Source organism: Cupressus sempervirens, chromosome 5 (assembly GCF_028749045.1).
Source record: "Cupressus sempervirens isolate cs-2001-9-10 chromosome 5, ASM2874904v1, whole genome shotgun sequence".
Classification (NCBI taxonomy): Eukaryota; Viridiplantae; Streptophyta; class Pinopsida; order Cupressales; family Cupressaceae; genus Cupressus; species Cupressus sempervirens.
The window spans coordinates 1,008,089,004-1,008,110,810 of record NC_143122.1 but is presented as its reverse complement, the minus strand read 5'-3'; the positions used below and the strand labels follow the sequence as shown (position 1 = coordinate 1,008,110,810).

General features: G+C 34.3%; 1 protein-coding gene across 1 annotated transcript in view; it reads left to right on the top strand.

Moving 5' to 3' along the window:
• LOC149559346 (cysteine-tryptophan domain-containing zinc finger protein 5-like) overlaps positions 1 to 18,229 on the top strand; it is a 47,500-nt gene extending 29,271 nt beyond the window's left edge. The window contains exons 2-12 of the mRNA XM_089828396.1: positions 3,978 to 4,050; positions 5,347 to 5,480; positions 5,619 to 5,969; positions 6,083 to 7,422; positions 7,617 to 8,077; positions 10,647 to 10,757; positions 10,866 to 11,569; positions 11,710 to 11,873; positions 12,869 to 13,029; positions 17,703 to 17,860; positions 18,041 to 18,229. Coding sequence (XP_089684522.1) covers positions 3,978 to 4,050; positions 5,347 to 5,480; positions 5,619 to 5,969; positions 6,083 to 7,422; positions 7,617 to 8,077; positions 10,647 to 10,757; positions 10,866 to 11,569; positions 11,710 to 11,873; positions 12,869 to 13,029; positions 17,703 to 17,860; positions 18,041 to 18,229 — 3,846 coding nt within the window. The remainder of the gene's footprint in view (positions 1 to 3,977; positions 4,051 to 5,346; positions 5,481 to 5,618; positions 5,970 to 6,082; positions 7,423 to 7,616; positions 8,078 to 10,646; positions 10,758 to 10,865; positions 11,570 to 11,709; positions 11,874 to 12,868; positions 13,030 to 17,702; positions 17,861 to 18,040) is intronic.
• Positions 18,230 to 21,807: the final 3,578 nt, after the last annotated feature.

The window sequence follows — 21,807 nt, the reverse complement described above, 5'->3', positions numbered from 1 at the left end:
AAAAAATGCACAAATTACTTTGTTATGGAGCTAAACAACTCTCTCACAAGACTTGGCTTTTGCTATAATACAATTTTACACAAATAGAAAGCAAGTGAAATAAATAATTGAATAATAGTTGCCCAAAGTTACAAAATGGAAGCACAAGAAAATAGAAGAACAATAAACAACTAAGGAAAATTTGTAGGCATGTTGTACATTTTATGGACTCTAAAATAGATGAAAACCTAGTTGATCTATATGCCACCAGTTGGTGTGAGTTTTCTCATGAAATCAAATACTCAATATTTCGAATGAAATACCAAAAACTCAACTCTCTCTTGAATAAGGATGTTCATATGCTAAACAATATAAATGGATTGTGTGATCAAATGAGACAGCCTCAAGATTCCTTTTAATAGCGGACTTCCACTTAGTTTGGATGATGTGATACACTCAAAGGGACTTATGCTATTCATTCAATGGACACTAACTACTTCAACTTACTCTAACTGAATTAAACATAAGAGAAAGGGTTTAGAAAGCTAACTACTCCTAGAAGGCGAGAAATCGTGAATGTTTTTGTGACTCTACTAGACTTAGTTTAGCTATCGACATCAACCAAGCTAGTGCAATGTCCTATGGAAAAAATAAGATGTTCAAACTACTACCATTTCATTAACACCATCCATTGATGCATATCAATGTACAAGCAATGATCAAAGTTAAGTTCATAGATATGCCATTCGACCACACAAGACAAACTTACAGTCAACAAGCATCTAGTGGTTTGGTCTCAATGAGTTCACCAAAGGTGCATCCAAAATATCTTCCATTCAACTAAACACTACTTTTAACCAACATGAGATAAAATCCTATTCTAAGTAAATGTAGAAACCACGCAATATTCCAAAGCAACACAAGTAATCCCTCATGAATGTCAACAATGAATTAGCAATTACTTTGGTAGTAGTATGACAACAATTTCAGCAAGTCTTCTCCTACTCTCCTCTACCTCTAAGCTAATCTCCTTAATCCAATGAGTAACAAATGAGATGGCCATGGTCTTTTAGAGTTGTTCAATTACAATGAAGGGCCAAGATTATGCCAACATTACCCTAATCTACCCAATTGCTACAACCATTAAATGCTCATCAAATTACATGAAGACACCACTCTATGGGCATATAAGAAATTCGCAGTGCTTTTGAGAGCCAATGGGAAAATAGATTAGGTAGAGGCATGATGGACTTCACATGTTTACTTGGTATAATCTGATTGGCTGTGCTTGGACACGTGTAACTCGAGCCTTCTGATTGGTTGAAGATGAGTGTAACGACACCTAATCATGCTTGCCTTATAGACATGATACGTATTTTTTGATACTCAACATTATCAAGCCTCCAGTTGTGATGGCATAATCTCAAATTTCCTCCATCTTCTCAAATTGAAACTCTTCTCATTGCCATGATTTTGAATTTGTGATGGTACTCCATGCATTTGAATCTTGATCTTGGATTAGGAAATTTAGGTTGATGATAATTTCCTCATGTAGATTTATCTTTTTTCTTTCATAACTTGTTCTTAAAAATCCATTTTCTTAACCTGATCTTGAGATTGGATTGAGATTTCATTTTTGAACCATTCACTTGCTTTTGGAGTCCAAAGCTTAATCTTGCTACCACTCTAGGTTCTCCAAGCATCTCCTTTTGAAATTACCTTGCAAAACAAAAAAGGTGAATTGGATCAAATTTTTGAAATAGATACAAAATTCTTTTTAAATTCAGCATTTTTCACCTTCAAATTATTAGAGTTTTTCACCTTCAAACTATTAGAGTAAGTAGTTGAAAGCAACTTTGGAAATTTCTACTCTTAAAAGTTAATTTCAAACTATTTTTACATCTAAGTGCTCGAAAGTCCAAATTTGATAGCGGACAGCTTATTTTCAAGTGAGAATTGCCACTCTACAAGCTGGTGGAAATCAGAGGCATGATGCTCCAAGTGGGACATGTAGTAGGGGCATTTTGACCTCTTTGAGTCTCAATTCACTCTAACATTAATTCACTCTTTCAATCAAATTTGTAATTTGGTTTTTAACTTGGAATATGATGTTTGGGCAGATTCTTAGTTCAAGTTAGAATTTTGATCACTAATTTCTTGCTCCTTAACATCTCCGATCATACCCAAGTTTACTATTTTTTGCCCTGACTTGATTCAATTTTAAATAAAAACTTCATTTTGCCTATGAAACATTTAATTTTCACCTTGAAATGATTATTTCCCAATGCCACGATGCCCAAGGAGTTGATATTTTCACAAGAAATGAGGGCAAAAATATGAGGGTTGTAGAGATTGAGAATCCTGATAGGAGGTTGGATTCTGACCTAGTGTCAGATACCGACCCTATGTCAAGATTCAGCTCCTTTTACGCGCACTTTCATCTTATTCAATCTGTCAACTTTCTTGTTTCCAGCATTCACACCAATCAATTCACAATGCTAAGGCAGAGTTGTCGAGATTGAGAATCCTGACAAGTGGATGGATTCCGACTCTATGTCAGGATTAGTTCTGATTCTACTTTTGATTTCTCAATCTATCTTTTAGCCTTGTCATCCCTCATCACATGCATTCAAATTCTTTCTAAGGGTCTATCTTCATGGTTTTTCATTCTGATTTGCTTCCTTTATCAATTGAAACTACCCAACATCTAATTTCCATCCTTATTTATCTTTAAAGTCTGATCACCTATCTCCAAGATTTTGATTGATTTTCATCTTTCATCCTCAATTTCTCTTGTTTTTATCATCTTTAAGTTGAAATTTTGCATTGGATTGCCCCTAGACTTGGGCAGTATTTGACTAATTGTTAGGATTTCCCATTTAAAAAGGGCAGAATTTTCAAGTTTGTCAGAATTTTACATAGATAGGGTGGAATTTTGGGGTCCCTTGAGATTAAAAATCCTGAGAGGTGGTCAGATTCCGACCTCCTCTTGTGATTATCTCATCACATATTTTATTTTTTAACTGCCAAATCCCTTAGATTGAACCATCCCAACTTGATCTTCTTACTTTTGATTTTTATATTAATGATCCTCTCACTTTTTCAAATTTCCAAAATCCATTTGTATTCAATGGTAGATTCTGGCTTTGACTCTCTGTAATTTTTTGGCATCAATTTTCTAGAAGACTCCATGATCCATCATCAAGATGAGAGAGAATGCTGGAGATGAAAATTTGTAAGATGATGGATATTATTCATCGTTATGATGGATATCATCTGAATGCTATATGTTGTTCTTCCACAATCTTAGAACTTCTCATCTCCAGCACTCTCATCCTGATGATGGATCATGGAGTGTGATCCAAAATGTTGATGCCATAAAATTAGATATGTTCATTTCCAAAGCTACTATTGAATATTCAACCTATTTGTAGAGACTCTCTGCTGTACTCTTTAACCCTGTTTACAAACATAGTTGTGCCTAAGAATCACTTTTTTCTCATTGTCAGCTCCAAATCTGACACCTCATTCTCTCTATCTGTTTGTAGTCTTAGACTCTCAAACACACATGACCAAGATTACACACAACATAAACTTCAAAACATAACACAACAATATGGAGCACTTTTTAGATATGCAACATTGCTCAATCCCTATCATGCTGTTGCACCGTTTTGTTTTGGTAACCCTTGCTTTATTGTCCTCTTCTCAGTTGACACAAATTCACAGTACTAACACAAATAACAAAACTATGGCTCTTATTGGTTGGCAGGGTAAATAGAGCAGATCCTGGTTGTCTTTATGTTTTCCTATGTTTCTTTTTTCTCACGTGCATAAATATTTCGTATTGTCTTTTTTGAAGAATGATATTACAATCTGGTGGGTTGAAATTGCCTACCGCTGTCATTTCTTATTTTTGGGAGTTCATATATTGTCCAAGGAAGCTGAAGTTGCAAATTTGTAGAAAACTAACCATGGTTTCTTCCTTATGATGACAGGAACGTAGACTTAGTTATTGTTTTGGGCAAATGCGAAGTCACTTTGAAGGGGAATACCTTTGTGAAAAGCGAGGTATGCTTTTTCTCTTATGTTTCACTTAAGCATTTGAAGTTTACAACTGGTCGGTATATGTTTTTAGACTAGTGATTCTTAGTATGTAATCTGATTTTGGAGCTCCTTTTAATGTTTTTGCTTTTGGACTTTATACCATGCCATTATAACTTGATATTCTTGGTTAGTTTCTTTGGCCATTTAGCAATATAATTTGTTTCTGATTAGAGTTTCAATTTTGCTCTGATTCTTATTTTCTTTTGTAAGGATGCTATCCAAGACTTTGCATAGTACAAATGTATTGTAGAATTTGAATAGTCTGGCATCTCTTTTAATATGGTTAAATGTTTTCTTACATGGCAAATGTCGAAGATGTCTCCTTTGTTATCACTGTATATAGGTTCTTAATCATTCCAATGATGCTTGCAATCATTAGTGCATGCATGTAAATTATGTCTTTCAGTTATTGATGAAGGCATTAAGGTCCGGGACATTTGTTTTTATTTCATGGGTCACAACTTTGCTACAAAATTGATTTGTCATTTAGGCCAATTAGAACTAATTCAGTCACGATAATGATCAGACTTCCTAATCTTGTAACTAGTGCATATAACTTTATTGTCTCTGACAAACAACATTACCCTGACAACAAACAAAGAATTATGTTTTGCCCATTGCATATCCATTTCTCATGTTAGTATTTGATTACTTTAAATATGTATGCTTAATTTGTATACAGGTACAGATACCCTTTGGGGATCAGGTGTAAACATCAGATGTAGAAACTGCCTTCTGAACTGATTACTGATAATATTTGTGCTGAATTTTGTATGAATTTTTTTGTCATACCTTTCACCTTGAAAATGCAATGCTAAATGTAATGTTGTTTGGGTACATTTAACTATGTTCACATCCCTTTGACAATCTTTGTTTTTGTTATATAGTTTTTGATTTCCTTAAGGATAAGATTATGGTCAAACAAAATTCGCGTATTATTTCTTAATGGCAGAAAGTCTGGATATCATTTTGTCTCCTATGTATTGCTCTGATTTGTAACTCAAAATGCAATTAAATTTGTGATTTCTTATAGTTATTTTAATTTGTACTACTGAATTAGTTTTAAATCCTGTTGGTGGACTTTGTGGAAGAGGAGTATAATAATGTTGTTCTTTGATATGCATAATACACATTGTGTCAACAGATGTAATACATCAGCAAATATGTTGTTCTGTAGTGGCCTTAGGTTAATAACTTAATAATAAGAAAGTAAAATTGTTTCTGTTTTAGGATTAACCTTCCATTGTGTGAATTGTACAGGGCCAAAGTTTGGAAATTATGGCTCCTTTTTACCAGTACAAGAACATAATTCTGAAACACCTAAAGAACAAAATAGTGCTGGGCTAGTGCACAATTACAATTACCAAACAACTGCAAGCGAGGGTGCTGTGGAGGTACATTCTATATTTGTTGTTGAAGATTGTTTCTAAAGCTATTGTAAATACTGAAAGACTGGTGGAAAAGCATTGTATTAATATAGTTTTTGTCTCTAGTTCGACTTAAAATGTTTTCTTATGATGTGTATGTTGCAGAAATCTTCAAGGTTGGCAATCACTGATGGAGCCTGGAGAAGAGATTCAATTGTTTGCATAAATTCATCTCATAATGATACCACATTACATGGATCTACAGAGGAAACTTTGGCTATACATGATGCTAAGGTTGATGGAAAGCTCCCTGTGGAGAACAAACCTACAAATGGTGTCAAATTGCATTTCAAGTTTGGTTCTGATATCATTTCCCACCAAACAAATACAGTGATTTCCACTGGCTTGGGCCTTAAAAAATCATCTTCAACATCACTAGAAAGTCTTGATAAACGTCAGATGGTTACTACCAGGGTGGAAAGCCCTCCTGATATGAGTCCCTTATCAATTATTCAAGTAAGAAACTATAATTCAATCTTTATTTGCTTTTCTTCTAAATAAAGTCTCATTTTGGATTTTTGTGTAGATTTGCAATGTGTTATTGATTGGTTCTGGTTAATTGGGGGCAGCTTATGACATCATATGAGGTGCCTGGTGGTTCTCTCCTTTCGCCTCTTCCAAAGATATTAATGGAAGGACGGGGAAAGGAAAGCATGTTTTCCAATGTTATTAAAAGAGCAGGGAAATCACATGTTAAAAAAGCTTGCCAAGCAAACAGTATTGGCTTTGAATGTGGGAAAGTAATTCAAGCTCCGACACCAAGAAAAGAGACCACTGCCAGCATTTCTGAATCAGAAAAAGAGCAATATTCTGAATTCAGATGTGATAAACTGAAGAAAGTAAAGACAGATATGGGAACAAAGTTCAGAGTATCTAAAGCATCTTTGGTGTCAAAGGATTCATCAAAATTTTCAATGAAGGAAATGCATCAAAGAAAGCCAGATATGGGAATTGCTCATAATGCGAAGACAAATATTCAAAGCATAACGAGTCTATCGCTTGAAGAACCAAATGTTTTAGCTAATGGAAAGAATTTCAGTGTTTCTCTATCAAAAAGTGAAAATTTGGAGATTACTGCTGCTCCTCAACATCCTTGTATGCCATCTAAGACAGTAAAGGGATCAATGCTAGGTGGGGCAGATGGGCCAGAAACAGCAATCAGAAAGGAGAAAGGCCATAAGCACGTTGTTAATGTAAGAAAGATTGATAAGTCACTCAATGAAGTGAGTAAGTTAGGTTTTTCAGGAGCTAGTACTTACAAGGAAAAGAATGTGCTGGATGTTGAAAATAAAGGAATTCCAAAAGAAAATGTTCTCAGATGTGTAGCCACTCATGAATTTGTCAGTACAGAAGATGTAAAGGGCGTGGACATGGAAAATAAAAAAACAAATGGCATTAATGTTAATAAAAAAACAATGAAGCAAGAGAGCAAGGTAGTTTCAAAAGGAAAATTTAAGAAATCATTAATTGAAAAATCAGTTTTTATCAAAGGGCAGAAGAAGCAATCAAAAAACAATAGCAGGGAGGACATACATGGAAACATTGCGAATTGTACGAATGAACAATTTGTCCACAAGAAAGAAATCAGCATGGCTTTTCGCAAAGAGAATACAAAACAAGCAAAGAACAAATATTTTGCTAGAGAAATTTCAATTGGTATTGAGAGGGGAAAGAGAAGGGATGTTGCCAATGAACATGACCTGAAAAAAATAGAGCATGCATCTACTATCAAAGCTCACGATACTAAGTTGTTGTCAGAACAAGCTGCAACTCAGAATACAACAACCGACGCTTCTGGATTAGATGATTGGGTGTGTTGTGATGCATGTGGGAAATGGCGCTTATGCCCAATTGGACTAAAGATTCCCCTTCAACAAGAAAATTGGCTTTGCGACATGATGTTTTGGCTGTAAGTCCTTTTGGTTTTCATTGATACTGGGTTAAATGCTAGTTTAAATATGTATATCTGTTCTCAGAGGGAGAAATTACTCTCTGATTGGAAATTGTGCATTTGTTTTCTCTTTAAGAAATAAAATCAATATAGCTTTGCATAAATAGTCATGGGAAATTTGACTGCCTTAGTTTGTTTTTTTGTCTGACCAGGCCTGGGATGAATCACTGTAATGTCCCAGAAGAGGAAACAACAGAGGCGGTAGAGCGTCAAAATGCAATTTCACAAGCACGGATACCTTCAGAAACAACTCAGGGAGAGGATCAACTTCCAGCTTCTCTCTCAACAGCTATGCTTGATCCTAAATCATCAAACCAGATATGGCCAAGGTCTTTACAGTCAAGTATAAAGATTGTCAGTAATAAGAAAGGTTCAGTTCAGAGAAGTATGCCAAATGTTTCAGGAACTGTTAAGTTCTCAAATTCTTTTTCTGGGAAGGACTATTACTTACCTGTAAAAAATAGAATTGACCAATACAAGAGTTTTATGGAGCAAGAAGAAAGTGCTGTAAGTTTTTCACAGTCTAAAGATGGAGGGAAGTCAAATGGTGTAATCAAGCAGAGAAATAAAATTAAAGATACGGCGATACTAAAAGAGACATCTGGAGGTGAAGGTAATGTTCTTTTTAGCTCCTGTTCAAATGAACTATGTTGTCTTTACAGATTTAAAATATCTGTTGTTTATGAATGGTAATGGAACTAATATCAAGCTTTAAATATGCGAGGCACAATAAGCCAATGCATATTTCTTGACCAGTGCAGGATGCAGCTAACTCTCATAATGCATCATATAGATTCTTTGCATTTGTCATTATTATATTTTGTTCTAGACATTGAAAGAAAATTCCCGAGACTATTATAAAAATTATAGATTGACATTTAAGACCTGCACAGGTAACTTCAAGAAGAAGTTAATAACGCTTTCAATGTTTTAATTGTTTCTTTCTTCTTTGAGGTTAGCATGTTACCTCCATTACATAATTTCCTGTAACATTTTACTTTTGTATCGAATTTGAAGTCAATATGCATAGTGTTCTGGAATGAGGATGTCTGTGCTGAAATTTTATTTTTAGTTGTAAATGGTTATGTTGCTTACTCAATCTTATTCCAATTAATTTAATGTTAACTTGAGACTATCTGAGACTATCTGAAACAGATATACACCTCAATTAAATCTAATAGCAAAGTTTGAGAAGGCAGAAGAAAACAGTTGCATAACCATTATGAACAGTATTGTACCCTAGGATGAGATTTCCAGTGATTGTATCTAACAGAAGAAATATTTGCATGTAGAACCCAAATTTGAAATAGCAAACAAGAACTTACAACAATAAGTGATTTGTGACACAGAGATGCATTGTACATTGGAAGCCAAGGGCAAAGGATAGCCTGTAATAGTCTTGTCCGATGAGGTGCATACACATTTATTTACTTAAAGAAGGCTAGTACAAATAAAAAGCTTTATTAAATAAAAAGTGACTTTTACATTGTAGTGCTTGAATATTTGTGAATTTTTCATGTAAATTTTTAAGATAAAATTTGGAGGGGTTCTATACCTAGTCTCACCCAAGCAAACACAAAAATGGAGTGTCCCCTTTTGGGTTTTTCCTAAATCTTGCTCTGAAATCTTAAGTTCATTTAAAACAAGAAACTTATCCATAGTTAAGATTATACCTCTACCAATAAAATGTCATTATCAAGTCTGGTTTAGATCTTGCAATCATGTTATACAATGTTTAAAATATAATTCATAAGGCAAGTTATTTCTATAAGGGTTAGGTATCCGATAAACATAAGTGCATATATATCAATAATTATCTTAACCTATTTAGATAAATTGTGCCTGAGCTTTTAAATTTTGGAACCAAGCCATCAGTTGTTCCAACTCCCATAAATAATCATGGTAGGTTTTGGAGAGCAAATCCACAAACAGTGCCTGGAAACTTATTCAACCAAATTAAGCCTAAGGGCATGCAACATCCAACTAAGAAAAATTATCCCTTGGTCCTGTTAAGGTTCAATTGGGCTTGAATACAGTTCATAATTGCTACAGAGTACCATAGTTTCTACAACAGTGAAATTTGGGAACACTTCATTGTTTCCCTTGGCTTCCCCAAACCTGCTTAATAGGCTCAAATTGAAAAATATTAAATTGGAGATCTGTGTTTCTAAAGCTAGCCAGAGAAATTTTTCAATTAAGTGAAAGTGTTATTATTATGAGGTATTCAGACTTGAAGATTCTATTTAATCCAATGCTCTACATGTAATTATAGAATTAGACTTTGTGTGTGTGTGTGTGTCTATATATATTGTCATTATAAAATATAGAAAAAATTGATCATGTATGTCAGTGCGCATATAAAATATCAATGTAGGGATGGGCATGCTCTGAAGACTATAATTATACCTGCAATTTTGCCTTTCAATTATCATCCATGTAACTACTATCTTGTAGTGGTGTGTGATAGGACATAGATGTTAGTAAATCACTGCTGAAGTAACTTGGCATATTTGACAGTCGCAACTAACAAAAACTGTGAAATGCATATATCATTAGTTTGTTATAAAATCCTGGCGGTTGTTTGATATAGCTAAAGTATCAAGTCTTTTCAATCAGAATGCTTCACAGGCACCTCTTATATGAATGTTTGCCTCTATTATCTTCAGATCTTCTCTGGCTTATCAATCATTTTATGGTTAAACCATGTTTGAATTTTAGTAGGTTAATTGCATAAATTATAACTTTGGTCCTTGCACCACCTGGGTTATAGATTGTTCAAGTTAGATTTGTAGATGGAAGGTGTACACTTCTGCATGGCACATGTTGCTGCAAGTTACTGAATGTAATAATTGTTTTGAAAGCCAATCTTCAAACACCAAAAACAATTCTTACAGATGGGACGTATATAGGGTGAAACTAACTTACTATGTCAATGTTTCTGCAAGAAATGATACTGTGTTATCATGATCTGTTTTTACAGATAATTATGAGTTTGAAACTTTGATATGAATCTGCATTTATTGGCATGAAATAAAAATAATTGTTTTCCAACAGTTTTAGAATATAGATGGTTATTTTCATATAGTGTTTTTCCTTTTGTAGATAGATCATTTAGTGATTAGTGAGTTTCTTGTCGTTGTTTTTGGATGTAATTGTTTCAGTTTTTGGTTGCCTCGTGACAGCCCATGAGCCTGAAGTAAATCGTGCACACACTTTAAATGTTAAGCGTAAGATGGATAGCGAATTAAAGGAGTGCAAGTCTGCAAAAAAAATGAAGGCGAAAAACCATCCAGGTAACAGCTGCAAATTCTTTGAAAGCATCATCCAATAATTGTCATGTATTGGAAAATATTTTTCTAGTAGAAAAGATTACATAACCTTTTTTTGTTATTCCATGGCAGTGCATGATGCCAAAGGGGTTGATTTTTTGCCTCTGAAATCAAAGAAAACAGGTAACAGATTCAAAATTGTAACAAATGCTGCATTAACCAAAGAAAATGGTGTAGAAAGTTTGAATGGAGAAAGTAAAGTTGAGGATCAGCAGCAGGTAACCAAGAAAAGGAAACTCATGGAGCAGAAGAAAGGAAAGGCAACCCATCAAGGGGTGGTAGAAACAAATTGCATGGTGGATTTTGAAATAGGGAAGGAGGAAGGCCAACCTAAGCGAAAAAAAGTAAAACCTTTAAAGACAGAATCTATTCAGCCTCATGCAAGCAAAGGAAATAAAGATGAACAAGAGCAAAAAGTGAAAACTGTTTCATCAAATGTAGAATGCATTCTTCATGAGATAGCAGAACATAGCAACCAACAGTCAAAGGAGCATGGATTAATGCAGATGTTTTCTGATCATAATAAACCTTTGAAAAAGGAATCATCTTGTTGGCCTCCATTTGTATCTTCTACATCCAATTCATCTAAGCTTTCATGCTATACTAAATCTCTTCGCACTAGACCTGAAAGACAAGGATCTTCAGAGTGGAAAGGATTTGTAGAAAGGGATGTTGAGGGAGCACTTGTAAGTTCAAATAGGGAACATAAGTCATATATGGCAAATGCAGCTTTAGAAGAAGGCAAGGATTTGGAACAGAAAGCAGATAGGATTAAGGTTTGTTTTTGTTTCATGTAAATTACCCATACACTTCATTCTTTGGATTTGACCAAAATTCGTTAGGATTTTTGTGTGATCTGTGATGTGTGAATTAAAGTCTTTTTGGTTGGTTAATTCTTTGTTATTGTATGATCCAGAGCAATGGAGGCGATGAACTTGAAGCTGTTGGTTTCTATTTCCGTGCATCTTTAAAATTTCTACAAAGTGCTTCAATTTTAGAACCGCCTTTGAGTTCTGATAGTGTGAGGCACTGGGGAAATAAATCTATGCCTTTGTTCACATACTCTGCTAGGCTTTCTGAGTAAGTTCCTTTTAGTTGCATTTAAATTTTAATGGTTGGAGTTGATCGAGCAAATTCACAGATTATATGCATTCTAAAATTGTAAATTTTAAAAAAATGGTTTGGGCTAATTGTTTAGTTAAATGGACAGAGCTTCTAAACAGAGAACCTTTGATATCTGATAAGTTGTCTTCAACTGTAGTAGGAAGACCTTTGATACCAATTCAGAAAATGAGACTCAATGGTTGAAATTCACAGAAGGTTTTTATTTTTTTCCATTGAACTTATAAATTCTTAAAAATTTGTATATCTAGGTTTAGACTATATTGACCAAGCTTCCAAGTAAATTCAAGTTTAGCAATCTCTACCAGGAGTAAGATTTACCAAATGAAAATCCATCCTTGAAGCTTGCTTTGAAGTCTTAAATTGTAGTTACCACAGTTTGTTCCTGAAATTTTCTCAAGTGACAAAAAATTGATTTAATATCTTTTGGTCAAAAAATGCACTTTTTTTGTATGTGTCTTCAAGTTTCCCCATCAGAAAGAGGACTTGTAGCTCAGTGGTAGAGAACCCCAAATTGCGCATGGGAGGCCCTAGGTTCAGGTCCTTGCTGGTCCATGAAAAATAACATGGTTACAAAAAGGACCGTTCACTTGGTTGTAGGGCACCCTAACATGCACATGAGAAGTCCTAGGGTCAATTACTAGTTGGTCTTTGAAAAGTAACATGTTAGTCCCCTTTTTCTATTAGCTATTATATATATGTGAGGTTACATAGTTTTAACAACAAAATGTGTTTTTCAGAGTGAATGGACCAGCTAAACCTAAAAGCTTAAAAATTTAAGGACATTAAAGCTTCTTTGTAATGGAAGATTGCTTCAATGAGCTTTTTAAACTTGAAGTTCAGACTATTTTTGTTTCTACAGTATGTTAAAGGTCACTGAGGGTTTATATTTAATTATTCACTTCCTAATTCTTGACTACATTGATTATAAAATATTCTCATTTTTTTTATAGGGATTGTGCTAAGGTGTATGAACGGAATGGAAAGTGGGCAGCTGCTGCTCTAGCCTACCAATGCACAGGATTCGCATGCATGCATGTTGTGATGGCCAAGAATCTGTATTTAAGCAGACATAGACAAGAACTTAAATCAGCTACTGTTATGTTTCCGACAGGTTAGTTTTTGTTTACACTTTTAAGAATTTAACATTGTATTCATTTGTAATTTTGTTGATTTAAATTTTTTTATTTGTAATTGCCATGGCTGAGAGGACCACATTGGGGATTTCTATGCTATGGAAGGGTGAACGCTTATTTGTTCTAGACATACTCTGTTATTGTGTCAGACGTTACCCATATTCAATGTTCTGCAAGATAATGGAATTGACAGTCTAACCGTAAAACATGAAGGTACAGGTGAAGGAAAGCATTGTCATCATAATATAATTTCAGCTGATATGCATTTATCTATAGTTATCTACTAAGAACTTCGTACTGTCTAGGTAGGGTTATTTAGTATTTTATATAGATTTTTCATTCAAAATATATTTGAAGAGTTCAAGTTTTTAACACTTGTCTCTTGAAGCCCTTTTCTTAAGCTGTCCTCAACCTAGGTTTTGGTTAAAAATCATTGATCTATAGTATAATAAGCGATCATTTCAGAGGGTTTAGTTGTAAGCATCTTCCATTCTTACACACTTGCCATACATATCAACCAAGGAATTTCCAACAAAGACATTTGTGTCCACCCTGGTTACTATAATATAACCATGAAGACTCCTACCCATTTGCAGATCTCGATCGTTAGTCATTTCCTCGAGAAGAAAGCAAACATCGAAAAATAGAACTACATAAATGTTAAAATTAACAAAATTATGGAGTGCTATAGAAGTTCAGAAATGTAGATGTTTAATAATAGAAAAAACTAGAAGTTCCAAAATAATGCCACTAAAAGAAAAGACACTATATCAGTATTTGATAGCCATCATCATTGTGTAAGCTGTTAAGTTTCAAATATTAGCCGCTGTAAATATCTGCTTAATTTTTTTGAATTTTGCCTGCGAGTTTAAGACCATCTGATAAACAGAATAGAAAGAGCTGATTTATATTGCAATAAATACAATACTTTGACAGCAAATATAAAGGAAATGCTTGCAATATTCACTTTTAAAATCAAGTTCAAATTGAAAGTGCAATATAAAGACAAAAGTGAAGATATCCAGATGGATAAGTCTGATCATAAACACAAATACAACATACCCATTTGCTGGGAATGAACATAAATGACTGCAGTAATAATAATCAGCATGTATAAGCTCCATCAACCCTAGGTTCTTCACTAAAATGCTTCAAATGGTATGGTTGGGTCTAGATCTGTCAAACAACAACTATGATCTTTAGTGAATGCAGATATTGGCTCCTTAAACCCCAATGGCTGCTCTAGAATCTTCATGTTGACCCTCAAGAAGTGATATGGCTGGGTGGAAACGGTTTGGCCAGCAAGGAAGGAGTTACAACCAGAAAAATAGAAGTTTAATCCTTCTCAGTCTTCTGCGAAGTTCTTAGCGAATTTGATATCCAATAAGCTTTGCAAATCTAAAAACCTAAATTCCAATACTACCCAAATGTGACCTTAAAATAAAATCATGAGATTATACTCCATATCGTATCTTTCAACAAGATGAAGAATGTTGCGAACTAGGGTTTTTGGTCTGGCAAACCAACGACAAAGAAGTAATTTTCAGTAAATAGAAGCAATATCAAAATCTTTTTTAACATCCCTGTAATATTCTCGTTCCTTGCGTAAGGATTTCCTCTCGTTTGACCAAATTACCAATTGATGGAGACGAATTGTAGTGGTCATATAATGCAAGAAGATGGTGTACGGTTGAAAACATGTATCACACCGAATTGGGAGGGGAAAACAAAGACCATACGGTATAATGGAGCTGGCCGTACAATATCTTGGAGCTGACCATACGGATGGTATAGGGAAGGATGTATGATATGCAAAGGCAGGTTGTATGGTGGAGGTGTGGAGTCCGTACGATAGGAGTATGGAGATGTAGTCATATAGTGAAGGGGTGTGGAGCTGGCTGTGTTGTGCAAGGCCGTACGGTGTAGGGAGGAGGTCGTACGGTGTAGGAAGCAACTGTGCGGGATATGGAAAGAGGCTATGTGGTGATGTATGGTGGAGGCAAGGGTTATGGAAAGTGTACGGATGGTATAGTGTCGTGTGGGATGTAAGGTATTACAAGTTGTGCCAATGATTGAGATTGTGCTCAGAGTTGGCGTACAAATGATTGCATTCGTCAGAGACACCAAACAATGCTAGTACAAGTATTGAAAACCAAATCATAGATTGATGCAGATATGAGTATTTGCAAATAAAGATAGTGCACATAGAGAAACAATATTAGCACTTCAGATTTGCCAAATACAATGATAGATAAAATGCCGCTCTGATTCGCCAGATCCAAGAAAAACCATACAAACAGAATAGGGTGAGGGCTGAATCCCACTTAAGTCGGAAGAGCCAAGTAGAGAAGATCTTTCACTCTTGAAATGACGAACAACAAAGAAATCCCAATAGGAATTCGCTGTAGAGAAATAATAAACCAAATCGCATACCTACTACTACCTACATGTTGTGCTTAAATACTTGTCGGGGAAACCTTTCCGAGGGTGTACAAAGATAGCTGACGGCCACACCTACCTACAGACACAATTAAATAAAAAATGGGTCCGAGATATACTAAATCAATCGGAAGCACAAATACAAATATTATTAACTTGTGCCCCATATTAATAAATTAAAGTAACTAATTAAAGGTCCTTTTGTTATATTATTTAAATTTTTGGGACCAGTTAATTAATTAATTAAATTAAATTATTACATTCAAATTTGGGGACATGACAATCCCTAAATGAGAGTCCTATTCCTTCTTTTGTAGCTTTTTCGCTGCTTTTTCAGGAAAAGGAAACACTTTTTGCTTTTTTGCTATCTTTTTGAGAATATTTCTCATGCTTCTTCACTATTTTTCTTGGAATAGCTTTTCTTTTTCATTGTTTTAAAAAATAGCTTAATTTTTTCACTATTTTTCAGGAATATTTTGTTCGCTTTTATTTAATAAGAAGCACTTCCATTTCCAATCTCCCATTGTAGCAATAAATAATAAAGGCCCATTCATTAAAATAAATCATCTTCAATTTAATGTTTGGCCTCTATAGTCCCTTCATTAAGTAAATAAATAAAAATAACGATAAATTTAATATATAATATTTAATTTAACTCTATTAACATATAATTTATCATCATTTAGTGTAAAATCCCTGGCCTATATCAAAGTTGGGATGATCATCAAAATTGGACCTACCATCAATACTAAAAATAGCAAGTATGCCAACTCTGTTGGAGCTGATAACTAACTTACTAAAAATAGTAGGCATGAGAGAGTTAACCCAAAAGGCTGTAGAAAGAAATGTTATGCTCATTCAAATGTCTAAATATGACATCCCACCTGATACTGCTTCCAAGATTTCCTGATCCTAATCATTAGCGCTTGGGAATCGGCTAAATAACCTAATGATGCCACCATGCTGAACTAGCTTAGGAAGGGGACATTACAGCCACCTAGAAAATGCAGGTGGGAACTAGGATGGGAATGCCATTATTTAGAAGCATGATACTATGCCGTTCAAAGGTTAGGAATATTAATAATTATCAGTCAATCGATAATAGTTTACTGGACAAACATCTTACTCCTGATCATTAGTTTAGTTGATCATTTTAGAGCATTTAAACAATCATGTGTTTTGATGGTTACATCTAGTCATTCCATTGAGAACAAAGAAAATAATAAATATCAAAAAGTAAAACCAGTTAAATGTTTAAATGAACAAAAAGTATGGAGTTCTATACAACCTAAAAAATTTAAAATTAAAAATAGAAAAAACTATAACTACTGATGAAAATTTCACTGAAAGCAAAGACATATTATATTGGTATTTGATAGTCATCATTATAGTGCAAGCTGTTAAATTTTTAATAATAGCCACCTAGAAAAAGCTGATGAGAACCAGGATGAGAATGCCCTTATTTAAAAACATGATAAGGTGCCACTCAGTGATTGGCAATATTAGAATCAATCAATAAAACTTCAGTGGAAAAACATCTTAGTCCTTTTTATTGTTTCTCTCCTTACTAATACCTTGCTGGGAGCTGAGAATATTTTATACTAGAAAAATCTGTACAATTAAATGCAAAACGTAAAAACAACCTCAAGTCCTATTGTATTTCTTTAGTGCTTTTAGCCTCTGCCAACAAAATATCGACAGTTAGGAAGATAACCAATGTGATTTATACATAAAAGAATAAGAAACTTCTGTAGGAAGCTCTTGATTTCTAAGAGAGATTTGAAGAAACTTCATCTGAAGTCTCTTGACTTCTGGAGACATATTACTGTGATACGGAGAAATTTCTTATGCTCCCATCCGTGTAACTCCCTCAAGTATGCCAACTGTTTAACTACCCAAGTTTCCCAACAACAAATTCTAACTAATTAAAGAAGATACTGCGAAACTAGATTTTCAGTGAATTTTTTGGATTTTAGGCATCAGAATTCTTGATTTGTCCATTATATGGTTGAAATTCCAAAATTTTTGTATGACAATTCTAAGATTAGTCTTTTCTGTAATGGATAGTATGTGCAGACGGAGAGACATCTAATGCCCAGGGTAGTTGTTGATTGTCATTGTAGTAAAATGTAGTAATGTATACTGAGTTGTGTGAACTTATTATGATTTATAATTAGCATATTTACTAGTATTTAAACTTTTGTTTGTGCAGGTGAATCTCCTTGTTCATTAGCGTCTGATGTTGACAACTTGAATCGCCATGCATTAAAAGTAGTGAATCAACAAAAACGAGTTCCATCTCTAAATGCATCAGGAAATTATGTGATTGATACACAACACTGTCAACACTATAACCATTTGTTACAATTTGTAAGTTGAAAATTGCCTTGGGGCATTTGGTAGATGATACATGTTTTTCTAGAATATGAAATTGCACTGTGATATTGATCCATGTAATTTAGCTTTGTTTTATCCTCTGAACAATTTTTTGTACTTATTTCTCAGTCTCTATTAGTTAAAGCATGTAAGAGAATATTTTTATACTTGCAGGTTGATGATGCTAGTGCATCATTTGCAGCTTTTGCAAAAGCAGGTAGTGCTTTGGATGCTGCTAGTGATTCAAGTTATAGAGAACATGAAATATCTGTGGTGAAAAAGGCTATCAATCTGAACTTTCATAATCTTGATGGACTGCTCAGTCTTGTAATCCCTCTCATGGAATCTGCATCTTTATGTTGACATCTATTATGGATTCAACAACAATTTTTGCAGAAATAAGGAGGTAATAAGGATTATGGAGCAATATGCATGCAATTATTTCTACCATTTACTTACATGAGTAGGTTGTGTATGAGTTACGACTAGTGTAAATTATGTAAATTACTATGTTATCTTGCTTGAAGAATCAGAAATGTGCAAGTAGGCAGGATTTGAACTGTGAACGAAAAATGCATGTATCCTGAAGCTGTTTGTAAGAGATTTCATGTGATGTTCTTGATATAAAATATAAACATTACTTTTGAATTCCTTCCTGGATCTTCAGGTCAACTTCATATGAAGTGTTTTAGGAGTCTTATCGTTTATGGAATGTACTGCAAATTCTGAAATATTTTCAATCAATATACATTTGACTACTAATTTTCATTCTCTCCTCTAAGGGGAGTTTACATACTTTGAAAGACATCGATGGATTCAATTTGACTCATAATTCGTAGCTCTAGATTGTGACACTTTTTTTTTTGATACAGGGGCAAACATGCCCGAGTTACCCAATAATTCATGGCTGGTTATTATTCCTCAGTCATTGGTGGTTGGATAAGGTGTATTTTTTGGCTCTTCAAAGCATTTTAATTTTTATATTATTCATGATTTGGTTAATAAATTGGGCATCATTTTGCATTGCAGGTCTTGTTTTAATGTCTCTGTTCTACAAGATTTCTTGCCAGTTTTATTTTAAGCCAATCTACAAATGCTAATACAGCTAACAGATTCACTTACAAATAAATGTGAATATTAGGGCACCTAGCAATTGATATTTTTTGTAAAATAAAATTATTTAACTGTACTTCCGTGAGAGAACTCTGTAAGATCCGGATGGACATGAACAAGGTATCAGAGTTGTGCAAAAATGCAAGTTTATACAATTTGTAATTTTCTCGAGTGTAAAATACTAGATAATATGTATTGATGCAATTTTGGTGACTGACTATTTTGTGAAGCTTTCCGCAGAAACTTACATACAATAAAATAAAATTATAATATGAAGGAAGAAAAACATTTTTGCAATTTAATACCAGTTATCCAGCTTTTGTTTGTCTGGGAATATCTGTTCCCCATTTGCACTTTTTCTTGTTGGTAACTTAGCAAACACATATTAAAAGAGCAATTTATCCATCGGGTTCCAATTGTGGAGTGATAGATTAACCTTTACAGATTGCTACTTTGTAGAATAAAACTGTATCTTAATTAAATACCAGGTTTTCTTTTGGGGCCCTATCTTTGAAATTGTGAGGGTTTGTTTACAGGGTCCACATCTCATACATATCTTTGAAAGGACACTGCTTTAACTAGTGCCCTATCAGCAATGGATATTGCTGTAATTGCAGTTCATCCTGAGTAGATCCTTCTTGCCACCTCCAACTTCACTTTTGGGCCTAGCAGTTATACAATCTCCAATCTGTGCTCCAACTTGAATGCTTATTCTACCTGCTTTCTCCTCTGGCCAGGCATCTACTACAGCTCTCTTCCATCTCCCTTCCGCATCCATTTGGTGTGCTCTAGGTTAAAAACTTATACTTCAATGTACTCCAATAGTGCATCTACGTATTCCCCTCTCTCTTATATGCATTACTCAAGCATGCTTCATTGACATCATCTACAAGACTATTGCTCTTTATCAATTGATTAGGGATCCTCATTTTAGCATGCTTCCTAGTGCTAAGATGTTACTTAGGGAGATATGAAGGTTTTTGAACTTTTATATCCAATGTGAGAACCAAACAGCTCTAGCAAAAACTGTAGAAACATCTAGATTATCACTTATATTGTTGACAATGTTAAGTTGCATTGCCCCTATGTTTTGTCACGGGGGCATGTTGGTGTTTGGTTGAATGTAACCATTTGTATGAAAAGTTTGTAAACAATTGTCATGGAGGAAACCCGTAGGACTTTACAAATTAGATAGATCCTAAAGTAGTAATCTTTCTATAACAAGGACCAATCATATTGTTTACAATTATCAAGGTGATCTTATTGAAAGAAGCTCAATTTTTCTTTGTTTAAAGACAATTCGTGATGTAGACTGGAACATGATTTTAGAAGGCTCGGCAAGCACCAACTGTGTTCGTTTCAATTATCAAGGCCAGTTTATTGAAAGGGGCTCATTTTTTCTTTGTTTAGAGACAACGGAGGAGGATGGATGGTGATTAGAAGTGGATTATTTGTTTTGAATTTGAACAAAATGTTTTGACAAAAAATGTAAAGTATGATAGAGGAGGCATTAGGCTTTTGGAACCCCTTCATAGCTTTCATCCTCAAGTATTATATACTTAAAAATGCTATAGAGCTTTTGACCAATGTGGTACTGATCAATCCTCTTTCTTAGCCTTGGTTAACAAATGGGTGGACACAAAGGATAGCTTAAACTCTATCGTCAAGCTTTCATAGTGCCTTCCCTCTCCTCTCTCCTCAATTGACCTTGATAGGAATGTTGTGGATTTCTAACATTATTTTCCTTGCAAGGTTATAATCTCATTTTATATTTGCATATATTTTTGTTTCATGTGGTATTTAATAATGCTCATACACGTACATTTCTCGCATGATTACTTTAAACTTTGGTTACATGATTCTTTGCAGACCAATTGGAAGGCTTGTTTCTTAAGGCATAACCAAAGCTTTCTTCCTTGGGGTTTTAGTCATACTTTTACATAGACTTCTTTGTTGTAGGTCTTCTGAATTATTGGTTTGATGGTTTTTTTTTTTTTTTGGATTATCTAACTTTTAAGATTGTGTATAATGACTCTTTGTGAACCCTTTGGTAGGAATTGTGATCCCATTTTAAAGGGGATGCCTAATCTCTAAATCTCATCGAGATCATTTCAAACATGTCGAGTTTTGGAGACATTCCCGTGGAATGGTTTCTAATGTTTTGTTTGTGTTGGAGTCGACAGTGCCTTTAAGTTTCTTCCTAGCCTATAACTCTAGACATTAAAAATGGTGGTCCAATGAACCAATAATTTGCATTATAAGGGGGATGAAAATGTTCTTCGCAAAAAAATCTAATGAGTGCAAATGAGAATGTGGATTCAACCTCACACACGGAAAACACTAATGTCTTGCAATGTGTCATCACATCAATATAATCAAACCAAGTAGCTTACCTCATTACAAAGACAAAGTGAAAAATTGAAAATAAGTAGAAAAAATTTAATCAGTCAATAGAAGGCATCGAAGGGTGGAGGACTCAAATAAGTATGAATTATGGGTATTTTGCAGTAGACTGCTTTGGAAAGATAAAATAATCAATGAAACTTGGAGAGAATGATTTGTTTTTTGGAATAATAACATAAGGTTATCCCCTAATAATGATGTTAGGAGGAGGATTGCTAGTCAAAATCACGGGCCACAGCAAAAGCATTTTTTGGGTATTAATTTTTTTTTTCCAATTTTTTGTGTGGATGTGTCTTCAAATTATAATTTGTCAAAGATATTTTGAAATGGAAAAGTCTCATTATGTCAAATCGAATCACACACACTAAATGGATTTGAATTTCTTTAAGGTCAATCAGTGTGCTAAGAGAGCCTTAGCATGATAA